Here is a 13,331-nt window from a genome sequence, read left to right as displayed (position 1 = left end):
AAAGAGCAGAAGTGGATAGAGTAGAACTTTCATTGAACATTGATGGCCTGCCATTGTTTAGAAGCTCAACTGTGTCATTGTGGCCAGTACTGTGTGCTATAGTGAACATAAAGCCAACGACAGTCTTCCCTGTAGCCTTGACCTGCGGAAAATCCAAGCCCACTGATTTGGGTTTCTTAAATGATACCATTCAAGATCTGAAGATGATTCTTCAGCATGGTCTGCAAGATGGCGAGGAAACCATTCACATCACCCTCAGATGCATAGTCTGTGATGCACCTGCAAGGGCCATGGTTAAAATGACAAAGTTATTTACTGGGTATTTTGGATGTGACAAATGTGCTCAGCGAGGTCAGTGGTTCGGACGGATAACCTACCCAGAAGTAGAAAACCTAGATCTTCGTACAGATTCATCATTTCGGAACCACTCGAATGAAGAACATCACCATGGGGAATCTCTCCTATGTTTGCTACCCATTGATATGGTGAAATCGTTCCCTATAGACTATATGCATCAAGTGTGTTTGGGTTGCATGAAGAGGCTGTTACTTATATGGATGAGAGGTAGACGAGATATGAGGCATTCAGCAGACCAGATCCATCAGATAAGTCTCCGGCTGGAGGGAATGAAAAAATGTATCCCCTCTACCTTCGCACGGAAACCACGCCCCTTGACAGATGTGGACTGGTGGAAAGCCACAGAATATAGACAATTCCTGCTCTATACAGGGAAAATAGCCTTGCATCGAATTCTTAGGCAGGACTCGTATGATCATTTCATGACTCTGAGTGTTGCCCTTTCCATCCTTGTGAGTCCTGAGCTTGCTCAAACTCACAGAGGCTATGCCAATGAACTGCTTGTGCACTTCGTTTCACAGGGCCGCAAGTTATACGGCAACGAGTTCCTTGTATACAATGTGCACTCTCTGCTTCATCTAGCTGATGAAGTGAAGGAGCATGGATATTTAGATGCCTGTTCAGCTTTTCCGTTTGAAAACTACATGCATGAGCTCAAAAAGCTTGTAAGATCAGGAAGAAGGCCAATGGCACAAATTGTCAAAAGACTAAGTGAAAGGAGTACAAAGCCAGAACTAGCAGTGAAGGGCAACCCAACAGTATCAACAAAGTCACCAAACAATGCCTTCGTACTGCCTAATCATTCATGCTGCGAGGTGATTCATGCTGTCAACATGCCTGAGGACTCTTTCATGTGTCGAGTGTACGAACATTCTGAAGCCGTCTTCACTGAGCCATGTGATTCTCGCATCATTGGGGTGTATAGTGTGCATAGGAGAAATGCACACATGAGAGTTGTTTCTGCAGAACGCTTGACCATGCGTGCTATCAGAGTAGAGCATGATGACACAGGAAAATCAACATTCATGAGGCTCCTGCATGAATAGGCATATACTAGTAGGTCTGTTTGAAAATAGCAGTGTAGCATTAATTATGCAAATAGTAAATTAGACTACTAGCCGATTAATGCATGACATAGATACAAAGTGACTTGGACAAATGTTTGTGGGTCTCTTAATTATTGCATTAATAACCTTAATTTGTGAACCTCTCAGCTCCATTTTTGTAATATGCTTTTGTTTTTCAAGATGTACGTTGTGGTGGAGTTCCTGAGCGAACGTGGTGCAGTTTCTGTTGTGCCAGTGATCTGGACAGGCACAGAAGCTGAGGTATGCAGGAAAGATTTGTTATGGATTTTAACCTAAAGTACCGGTAACAATAACCAATGAGTGTTACTACTTCCCTTACTCAAGACAAACCTAAGAGCTGTGATCCCTTTTTGTTTTTGTACCTAGGGTCATTTCTGCTACTGGCCACCCGGCTCAGTAGCAAGCTGCTCGAGTAGAGTCCGGCAATGTGAGCAACCTGACAAGCAATGCTGGAAAAGGGTGCCAGTCAGGATCTTTGCGAACACCTTTACTGGTAAGGAGTCTCTCCTTTTATGACTAATGTAATGGACTGGAGTAATTCGCTGCTGTACATAAATGTACAGATGGAATAACATTAATTTTCTATGCAAGAACATTCAATTTTGTGAACATTTTATTCAGTATATCATTCTGGCTACTTTATTGCAGACAGCTATGAGAAAGCCCTCTAGTTTGAGCAACAGGCTGAGGATACCTCAAACATCGAGTCTGATCCTGAAACAGGCCCAGGCAAGAGAACACGCCGGACACCAGAATGTTTCCAAACTCGAGAGAGAGCCCATGAATCAGTAGATGCTGATGGTGATGGTGAGTACTGGTCAAATGCTTTTCATCTTTTTTCATCATTTGTGTTTCATTACAAGGCATGTGTATTGAAGACTGGACAATACTAAAATGAACTAGAAGAATTATTTTTTGTAAACAAAAACTGAAAACATATCCCCCCTTGACAGCAGCAAGCCTTGCAATTCAACAAAATTCAGTTGTTTTGGAAATGTCTGAATTTTGTGATGTTTGGCTGATTTTTAGATGAAGATGATGAGCTACCAACACCAAAGAAGAGAATGAAAGAGGACTATGTTGTCCCCATGCCCAATCCTCCTGTTTTTGATGGGGCAACCACTTCTTCCCGCCGCTCATCTGCCAACAGGATCAGGCAGAGCACATTGGGGTCACAGAGGACCAGGCAGTCACGCTCACCAACCCCCCCGAGGCAGAGCACATCAGGGATCAGGTAGGGCCAATGACTTTCCGTTTCAAAAATTGATGTTTTGCGTTTCAGAAAAGTGTAATTCCATTTCATTTAGTACATTTGCATATACAAATTCTGTTTCGGGCACTTTCGGGTATTTTCACCCAAAATCTGAAGTAGATACATCTTAGTAATGGGACCTCGTAGTGTTGCCAAAACATATTAAACACATTAAATACTGAGTATAAGTTACTTTAAGAAGTCAAAATTGCTGTAGAGACAGCAGAAGGCTTTGAAATATGAAATTGATTATTTGCCTCCAAAACCCCAAATTCCGTTAATTCCGTTTCATCACCGGTAATAACAGAATATCATTGGCCCTAACCAGGCAGTCACGCTCAACAACCCCCCTGAGGCAGAGCACATCAGGGACCAGGCAGTCTCACTCAACAACCCCCCCGAAGCAGAGCACATCAGGGACCAGGCAGTCGCGCTCAACCCCTCTGAGGCAGAGCACATCAGGGACCAGGCAGTCCCGCTCAACAACCCCCCCGAGGCAGAGCACACCAGGGACCAGGCAGCCGCGCTCAACAACCCCGCCGAGGCAGAGCACATCAGGGACCAGGCAGCCACGCTCACCAACCCCCTGGAGGCAAAGCCTGTCGATGGAGACACCTAAGAGAAGCACTCAGAGCAGAGGCTTGAGAATGAAAGTGAGTCATATTTTGCATATATTCCGAATCATTAAGGTTGATGTTATTGATCATGACCATAGTGCTATTTGCTTGTGAACAACACGTCTATTTCACATGGTGGCCTGTCATATTTTTTATCTTTGCAGTCGTCCAGCTGAAAATGAAGGTTCAAACTCTACTTGAAAACCAAGGAGAAATCCTGCACCTTCTCAGGAGGATGTCAGCCAACTCTCTTGATGGCGGTGAGCCTGTAGATATTGAGGACCTCATCCCCCAGCCACTGCGTACCAAACACGAGCTCCAGGAGCTCTGTGACAAGTTGGAACAGGACGACACATACAGGGGCAAAATGGTAACTATACTTGTAAATGGTAAATCTATCCACTATAAATGACGAGTCCTCTAGATGGATCTAATCTGCTGGTATTATTTATTATATTTTTAGCTGTGTACTGTGTACTCACTTCACTCTAAAATGACTTCCATGAAATGAATGGCAAACTAATGGGTAAATAAGTAGAGATGAAAAATTCTTTGAAATAATTGACTAATGTTTATTTTCTTGTTTTATTTCACATAGATAAAGGCCCTGGCTGCCTTGGGAGGACGTGACATACCAGAAGGGATAAGATTGATGTGCCGACACATTGCAGAAAACAGGCTGTGGGAGCAGTACAGCATGAAGGGGAGGAAAGGCAAAGTGCCTTTTCAGAACCTGCGGTTATACAGGGTATTAGTCAGTAAGTATTTTTTGATATTGTCAGGACACACATAGGCTGAATCAACTTTTAGATACTGACAATAAGAAGATGCCTACTGTCCTTAATCATTTAATTTTGTTTACATTATTTCAGAGGCTGCAACCTTTGCATACAAAAAGAAGAATCTGAAAAAAGATGTGCTTCAAGAAGTCGCCGATGTCATGAAGTACGCAGCCCACAGGCCTGGAGGGTCTAAGTACAAGCCGCCAAAGGTGAATAACAAACCCCCAAAATAAATTAATAATATAAAAGGGAAAGAAAAGGACACATACATACAAACATGCATACCTTGTGGTGTAACATTTTAAAATCAGTTGTCAACTCGTATGTTATTTGGTTATAAATTGGTGTGTTATTCAGTTATTTTTTCATTGGTTTATTACAGAATAAAACCCAGAATGGAGGACCTCAACGAGATGACAGCAACACCGAGAATGATGCCTAGACAGCAGTTGACTAGACAGCAATTGACTAATGAACATGCAGGGACTAATTTGTTTAAAATGAACATAACGGCTTAATTTCTGGTAGATCAGATTAATGTGACACTGCCTTTGCTTACTGTTGTAGTGAATATATAATAAAGAACAATTAGTCCAAACCCTAATTATAATTATGATTATTTCCATTAAACAGAAATCAAATGCTGGTTCCTAAATAATGTTCTAAAGAGGTTCTCAGTATGTCCTGTTCTAACGTTCTGGCCAAATGTTCTGCAAACCAAACAAAAACTCCACACCCTAACATTCCCTGAACGTTACAGGGTAATGTTCTCGCAACTTAATAGCAACGTTCTCCTAACGTTCAATTGCTTAAAGCTCATATATGAGCTTTAAGCAATGGCTTTTTCTGGCAACTTCTCCATAAAGCCCCACTCTGTGGAGTGTACAGCTGAAAGTGGTCCTATGGACAGATCCTCCCATCCCCGCTGTGGATCTTTTAAGCTCCTTCAGTGTTATCTTTTGTGTTTTTGTTGCATCTCTTATTAATGCCCTCCTTGCCTGGTCTGTGAGTTTTGGCAGGTGGTCTTCTCTGCCCCCTTTTCACCAAATCAGTTCCAGGGCTGGTTCGGGGCCAGTACTTAGTTTGGAACCGGGTTTTCTGTTTCCACTGACAAAGAACTGGCTTTGGGGCCAGAAAAACCGGTTCCAGGCATGGCCGTAACTACCATTGAGGACACCGAGGTCATGTCCTCGGTATTTTTTTCAGAAATTTAAAATTGGTCTACGCTGAATTCGAGCAGTGATCAATGTAAAACGCAGCGCCCACATGTCATCTGTATTTCCCCCCAATAAAATTCACATTTGTCTAATGTCATCTGAAATCTCTCAGCCTCTATCTCTATCGTTGCTGTGTCTAACGCAGCGTCACGCGACGTAGCCTATACTAGTGTCGGCCGGGGAAGTTGGGTTTTGGATAAAACAGGCAGGGTGTAGTCTACGCTCTATCACATATGCCTACCTAACCTAACGTAAGCTAATAGTCACATCGCATTATAGAGCTTTACCCGAGTGCAAAATGAAAACGTTGCAACAGACAGCCAACAGAAGAGCAGGGAAAGAGAAGGAGGGAAGGTGAGAAAATATTGTCAGTGCAGTGGCAGACCGTTCAGTGATGTCATGCCAAATTCCAAGGGGAAACGTTTCATTGTCATTGCCTATTACATTTTAGTTAGCATTTCGAGAAACATTCAAAACTACGTTGTCACAGGCAGCCCTGTGCAGGGCTGACTAAACGGGCTTGTTTGAGTAACTCTCTCTTTCTCTCATAACTCTCTCACTCACTCACTCACTCACTCACTCACTCACACACTCACTCACACACACACACACACACAAATAATACACTCTCACACACTCTCTCTAATACATAGTCTTCACACAGAACTAATAGGGTCCGTGTATCATCCGATCATTCAAGTATTCCATTCAATCTGGAAAATGAAAAACAAAAAAAAACCACTCAATATTTAGTTTTCCTGTTTTTCTGTTTGACCAAACTGGGAAACTGGGATTTTTGCTCACCGTTCTTGTGATCATTTTGACTCCACGAGGTGAGATCTTGCGTGGAGCCCCAGATCGAGGGAGATTATCAGTGGTCTTGTATGTCTTCCATTTTCTAATAATTGCTCCCACAGTTGATTTCTTCACACCAAGCTGCTTACCTACCGTATTGCAGATTTAGTCTTCCCAGCCTGGTGCAGGTCTACAATTTTGTTTCTGGTGTCCTTTGACAGCTCTTTGGTCTTGGCCATAGTGGAGTTTGGAGTGTGACTGTTTGAGGTTGTGGGCAGGTGTCTTTTATACTGATAATGAGTTCAAACAGGTGCCATTAATACAGGTAACGAGTGGAGGACAGAGGAGCCTCTTAAAGAAGAAGTTACAGGTCTGTGAGAGCCAGAAATCTTGCTTGTTTGAAGGTGACCAAATATTTATTTTACAGAGGAATTTACCAATTAATTCAATAAAAATCCTACAATGTGATTTCCTGGATTCTTTCCCCCATTCTGTCTCTCATAGTTGAAGTGTACCTATGATGAAAATTACAGACCTCTCTCATCTTTTTAAGTGGGAGAACTTGCACAATTGGTGGCTGACTAAATACTTTTTTGGCGCCTACAATCTTCAACAATCCATACCTTGCTTGGCATGGATATGCAACTGACTTTTTGCATGTTCTAAGAACCTCTGGATAGCCTTTTTCCAATTTCTAAAGCCTACACTCACAAAGGCAGGGTCACACTTGCTTGCAAATGTTGACTGATTCAAAAAAACTTTGGCACAGTGAAAACATATGACCCCTTGTAAGGTGGCACTGTAATGCAACCAAGGAAAAGTTGTGAACCATTTCTGTTGAAAAGACAACAGGCATTTAGCTCGCTTCTCCACGACTATAAACTTAGGATCGTTTGCACAGGCTTTGTGCAGGTGGTAATGTCTGAAACATCAAATCCTTCCCTGTCCCTGTTGCCGGTGTTCCACTGGTCCCTGACATGGGGCTCAAGATCCTGTGGTAAACATGACAAGAAAACTTGTCACTCTCTGAAATAACAATCCTATTAAATTAATGTATTGTACATATCAATAACACTTCTTCTTCTTCATGTGTCAGACCTGGCACAGGCATCGACGATCATGGTCTGACAGTCAGTTCTGTTGCCAGTAAGGTGGATAAGATCATTATTGGTCAGTGAACTGTTGGTGGCAAAGGTGTTAAGGCTATTTGTATATGTCATTCTTTGTCTTCCTCTTCCTCGCTTTCCTTCAATTTTACCATTTAACTAGCCTAGTAAACTAGACCCACCCGCCTAGCGGCCAAAAATATTTTTGCCTACGAGTGGGTCTAGCCTCGGACCATATCAACAACACACCCCGGGCATCAAATTGTGCCCGCCAATCACAACACAAGGTTTTTGTTTGGATTCTTTGGGCGGGCTTTTGCAGGAGTGACGACAAGGCTGCGCAACGCTAGAGAAAGCACAACAGGAAAGATGGCTACGGCTATTGAACAGCACTCATTTGACTCTGCTTTGGAATCAGTTTTAGAAGAATTAGACTTGGAGTTTTCATTGAAACATGAGCAGGAAGAGGCTCTCCGCTCATTCCTTTTCAAGAAGGACGTTTTCACTGTTTTGCCGACCGACTGTTTTGCCGATTTAGTCTGGCTTGCCAGGCTACTCCCCCACTGCTTTCTGTCGCTCTGACTACATCACAGTCACTGTTGCGCTGACTGGTCAGAGCGTTGGCCTATACGCACAGAGACAGTTTGAAAGACAACGGGTTGTTCCTACCCACACCCTTCGGAAATGTCTACGACAGAGACCAGACTAAATATTCACATTTAGTCTGGCTTGCCAGGCTACCACTTAACACAAGTTTTTCTAGGCCATCTTTTCTGTTGATGTGGCCAAAGAAATCCAGTTGTCGTTTTCTGATTGTCTTAATAAGTGAACGTTTTGTTCCTGCCAGCTGTAGCACTTCTTCGTTTGTCTTTCTCTTTTCCTAAGATATTCTCAGCGTTCGTCTGAGGAACCACATCTCTGTTGCCTCCAACTTCTTCTTTAAGTCTTTCGTAATTGTCCAGCATTCCCAACCATATAGGAGGACTGACCATACATACGATTTTAGTGTCCTTAGTTTCGTGTCTGTTGTGATATTTCTAATCCTAGTGAATCCTAATCCTAGTGTTTAGTCTATGTCTAGTTCATATCTAGAGTGTTTATACTGTTTATATTGTCTGAGTGTTTAGTCTGTGTGTAGTTGTTATCTAGTGTTTACACTGTTTATATTGTCAGAATGTTTAATCTATGTCTTGTTCTTATCTAGTGTTTATACTGTTTATATTGCTTGAGTGTTTAGTCTATGTCTAGTTCCTATCTAGAGTTTTTATACTATTTATATTGTTTGTTTTTTTCAATTATTCTGTTTTTATTTATTGCATTGCCTGTTTGCACCGTGGGTCAGAGAGGACTGATATTTCATCTGTGCTGTATGTCGAGCATGTATAGCATATTTTACAATAAAGTTGACTTGACTTTCTGTTTTTGAGTATGGAGCTCATTTAACCAAAGGTATCTTTCGCCATTGCTATGCGTCTTTTAATCTCAGTACTGCATTTTGCATCTGATGTTATCATGAAGCCAAGATATTTAAATTTAGTTACTACTTTGATTTTTTCTCCTTTGCAGTTGATGTTGCATGTGGGCTTTTGCTCTTTCTTGGAGATCACCATGCATTCTGTTATCTTTGCAGTCAGTTCTAGCCCTTTTATCTCACTTTCTTCTGATACTCAATAACACTATTCACAGCTAAATTATGTTTCCTTGCATTCTCACCTGCTCATTTGCCTGACTGCTGCCCTCATCATGTGTCCCTCTGTGAGGAAACCACACGGACCAAATACAAATCAGTTCAGTGTCCTGACAGTGTGTGCTTGCATGCACAATTTCATTTTTTAAGGTCTGTTACCTGGTCATCTGTGCCTCCTGTGCTGCCTGCCTCTACATCCAATCCAATCCATATTAAAGGTCCCCTTGCATCGTTTTTTCATTAATTGTGCGGTGGTCTCTAGTGTGAATGAATGCCCTGTGAGCTGGTTTTAGTGAAAAAAATGCTGTGGTTCTCCTGTTTCAGACTGTTCTAGTTTGGTGGAGGAGTGGGTGGTGGGAGAATGACAGGATTTCAGCTCTTACTCATTAATATTCATGACATGGAAATGTGTTACCTCTGATTGGCTAACAGCACTGTGACGCTACCTCCAGTGGGTCAGAACAAGCGGATGTGGGTGTCTTTGTAAAAACTGTTTCGATTGGCTATTATGGTCTCAACACAATGTAGATCTGGCAGCGGGGGCGTGGCCGAGCGGCGGTCTGTGAATGGAGGGCGGAGTCAGGGAAGGTAAGTGGCAGAATCACTGCACCTGACGGGAATTAACATGTGTTTGTGTGTCTTCCCCAGTGACCGCGCCCTATAAGAGGAGAGGGAGAGCAGAGGAAGGGAGCTCTCTCCCCAACCAGAACGCTTGTGTGTGTATGGGAGGGAGTCATTCATTCGTTCATTTATTTATTTAATTGAATGCTCCCTGCGGCAGCGGCTCTCATCGAGGCACGGAGCGGAGCTCGCCTCGGGGGGGGGATAACATCCCCTGGCTGGGAGCTGACGGGCCCTGGCAGCGCTGGTTCATTCGGGAGAGGGCAGGGGTCGCTGGCTGCCAAGTCTGGGGAGGCTGGGACCTAGGGTTAGGGTTAGGTGAATTACGTCCAGAGGTGCGGGGCTAACCCGCCCTGGCAGGGCTGGTTCATTGGGGAGAGGGCAGAGGTCTCTGGCTGCCAAGTTTGGGGAGGCTGGGACCTCCCCTGCCTGAGATACGAGCGTCCAAAGTCGGGCTGGAGCCGCCGTTGAAACGAAACTGATGCGGAGCACCGCGCCGCGCCTCGGGGCACATTATGTCCCGTGGCGCGGAGCTAGCCTGCCCTGAGAGCACTCTTTCATTCGGGAGAGGGCAGAGGCTGCTGGCTGCCAAGTCTGGGAAGGCTGGGACCTCCCCTGCCCAAATTACGAGTGTGCAAAGTCGGGCTGGAGCCGCCGTTAGAAATGAAACTGATGCGGAGCACCACACCACGCCTTGGGGCGAATTACGTCTCTCTCCTCGCGCTTTCTTCCCGTGGGCGGTCGCAAGCCAAGGTGGGCGAGGCCATGAATACTAATTTTCGAAGTGGCGTAACTTCGTATGGCTTTTTCTGATCCGCTCGTTTTTCCAACTATTTTCTTTCATAAGCTAATACAGGGAATCGGAGTAGAATTATATTTTCACATGCAGCATGCATATGCAACTCAGAGTGAACTATGGTATTTCAAAAAGAGCCAGTATTAAACATTTTTGGTGGAAGGGCACCTTTAAACTAAGCTGAATGATGCTCTTGAATATGCAAAGGAAATCAGGAAAAACAGCTCTCTTTGGTCAACTGAGGCAAGTCATAAACTTAGTTTACCCAGTACCCCTTAGGTATTTTAAACAACCAAAATCGAGCATTGGCCTAAATTAATCATTAACAATAAACATTAATCTCATTAAGTATTATTTAAACAAAAAAATGTCGATGTAACTGTAAGACTAATATGAATGTGTGTAATGTAGTGCAGAAACTGAACTCATAAACTAGTAAATGAGTGACACAATCCATTCTCCATTTTCTCTTCTAATGTTACATTCAGCCATGCATCGTAGCCTAACTTTTTTTTTTTAATGAAGTATATAAAACAGGTACAATCTAACAAATCCACAAAAATCAGGATGACAGATGAAGAAAATACATGGATGTAGACAAAAATAAATTAAGCAGAATAACTAGGCCTATAAAATTAATAAAACAAACAGGATAAATAAAAAGATAAATAAATAAAAAATAAATAACCTCAGCAATGCAGATGTTAGATATGCATCGTAGCCTAACATAGCCTACATAATATTATGCGTGTGTGTCACCTACTGGTGCATGTAGGATTCAGAACACAGCAGATGATTGCAAAGTTATAATCTGATTCAACCATACGTAGCCGAGTACCAGACAGCAGATTTTTCACCTCCAACACCGACGGTCTCATGTTGCCATTTAGAAGTTGTTTGCATTGTTGTTTGATTTACAAATAGTATACTGGTCTTTAGCTGCATATTTTTACTTTACAAGGTAGGCATCAAGTACATTTTACATTTTGGGCGTTTTAAGTGCATTTTGGGGGGTTTTGAACATATTTTGGGCTGGAAAACATCAGCAGTATCTGGCAACACTGAAAGCAAACTGGTTCTCAGCTGGCTCGCAAGTTTAACGAATTGTGAACCAGCACCGGCCCCGAACCAGCTCTGGAACTGATTTGGTGGAAAAGGGGTATATGTGACAGAAACTCTAACCTCCAACACCTCTTTCAGACACCAGTAACACCCTTAACACTTCTTACTCAGCTTACTTAAGCGTCATTCTCAGTTTTTAAGCCGCTGGTCCTAACAGGCTAAAAAAACAGTCTAACAAAATTAGGTTTTGTTGCACACAGATGATTACATTAAAAACAAAGTTTTAGAAGAAGAAGCCTTTATTTGTCACATGCACACTCAAGCATGGTGAATTTCGTACTGTGCTTTTAACCTATCCGAGGCAGTGAACACACGAGCAATGAGCACAAACACCTACCCAGAGAAGTGGGCAGCTATTGAGGTATTTCACTCACGTGACCAAGTCACGTGATACTGCCATTTTGGACGGCACGGCTCGAATCAGTTTGAATGCGAGGAAGGCGACAAACGAAAAACATAAAAGAAAAAGGAGCGAGATGCAGAAAACACCTTCACTATCCAGCGACGTAGGGCATTTACAGGGCGAGCAGAGGGAGAGGTATTTGCAAAAATTGAGGTTAGCAGGCTTAGAGAACGACGTTTACCTGCTTCCACCAGGATTGCTCACTGACGTACGGAAGTACACGAAGCCCTCGTCTTTACCTGACTTCGGCCCACATGATCTGTATACCTATGTCGTTAAAAACCCATCGCCATACACAGGTATTGATCTGAAAGCGTATAAGAGTTTGGATGCCTACAAATATTTTGTGTCAGGCTGGGTAACATGCCTACATCAGCGGGTCGTCCCTGGAGCCGGTGGTCGCCATCTGATTACAGCTAAGGTTTGTTCACATTTTCATTTACTTTCGGTCCTCAGGATAAACAAAATGTTATTAAATGGCATTGAAATAACTTCTTAGTCTGTTGAGACATGGCCCGTTATAAATTTGCTGTGACCAGGCAATGACTAAGAACTGTATTATTAGGGTCGGTGTCTGTGTTGTAGCAGTGTACTAGCAGCTAGCTGTTAGCACTAGCTAATGTCAACAACATCATAGCTAGTATGTTACTGTAGCAATGTTTATGTTCAGTCATTTGGATGACTGTTAAAACCTTTCAGTCTCAAGTTTTTCCTTTACTGGATTTACTAGTTTACTGAGCTAGCGCGCTCGGCGGCCGAGCCGGGAGCCATCGCGCCCTCTCCGGCCGAGCCGGGAGCCATCGCGCCCTCTCCGGCCGAGCCGGGAGCCATCGCGCCCTCTCCGGCCGAGCCGGGAGCCATCGCGCCCTCTCCGGCCGAGCCGGGAGCCATCGCGCGCTCGCTCAGTAAACTAGTAAATCCAGTAAAGGAAAAACTTGAGACTGAAAGGTTTTAACAGTCATCCAAATGACTGAACGTAAATATTGCTACAGTAACATACCAGCTACTGTTGTTGACATTAACTAGCTTGCCGTCCAAAATGGTGGACACCGGGGCGTCACGTGACCCTGTGACGTCAGGTGAAATACCTCAATACTACAGCACCTGGGGAGCACTTGGGGGTTGGGTGTCTTGCGCAAGGGCACTTCAGCTCAAGGCCACCCCATGTTAACCTACCCGCATGTCTTTGAACTGTGGGGAAACCGGAGCACCTGGAAGAACCCCACGCATGCATTTTTGTTTTAAACATTGCATGTGCAAAAAAAAAAAAAAATTGGTTCATACAAACTGTATATGTATACAATGTCACATTCTATCATTAATTATCTTTACAAGCAGCCTAAAAATATAGTACATTAATAATAAGAATGATTGATAGGTCTGGAATAAAAATAATTAGAAATAAAAAAAGTCTGGGTCTAGGACAAGCATAAAACAGCAAAATTCAGTGATAAAAGGCATTTGAATTGCAGTAAATATATAATATAC

The 13,331-nt window shown here is 43.2% G+C and overlaps 1 protein-coding gene across 1 annotated transcript in view; it reads left to right on the top strand.

Moving 5' to 3' along the window:
• Positions 1-575: 575 nt before the first annotated feature.
• The window catches only part of LOC132865788 (uncharacterized), a 51,681-nt gene continuing 38,925 nt past the window's right edge, over positions 576-13,331 (top strand). Inside the window, exons 1-5 of the mRNA XM_060898296.1 lie at positions 576-1,349; positions 1,605-1,685; positions 1,812-1,938; positions 2,475-2,679; positions 7,205-7,278. Coding sequence (XP_060754279.1) covers positions 576-1,349; positions 1,605-1,685; positions 1,812-1,938; positions 2,475-2,679; positions 7,205-7,278 — 1,261 coding nt within the window. The remainder of the gene's footprint in view (positions 1,350-1,604; positions 1,686-1,811; positions 1,939-2,474; positions 2,680-7,204; positions 7,279-13,331) is intronic.

Source organism: Neoarius graeffei, chromosome 18 (assembly GCF_027579695.1).
Source record: "Neoarius graeffei isolate fNeoGra1 chromosome 18, fNeoGra1.pri, whole genome shotgun sequence".
Classification (NCBI taxonomy): Eukaryota; Metazoa; Chordata; class Actinopteri; order Siluriformes; family Ariidae; genus Neoarius; species Neoarius graeffei.
The sequence above is the reverse complement of the archived record's forward strand: the minus strand, read 5'-3'. Positions and strand labels throughout refer to the sequence as shown.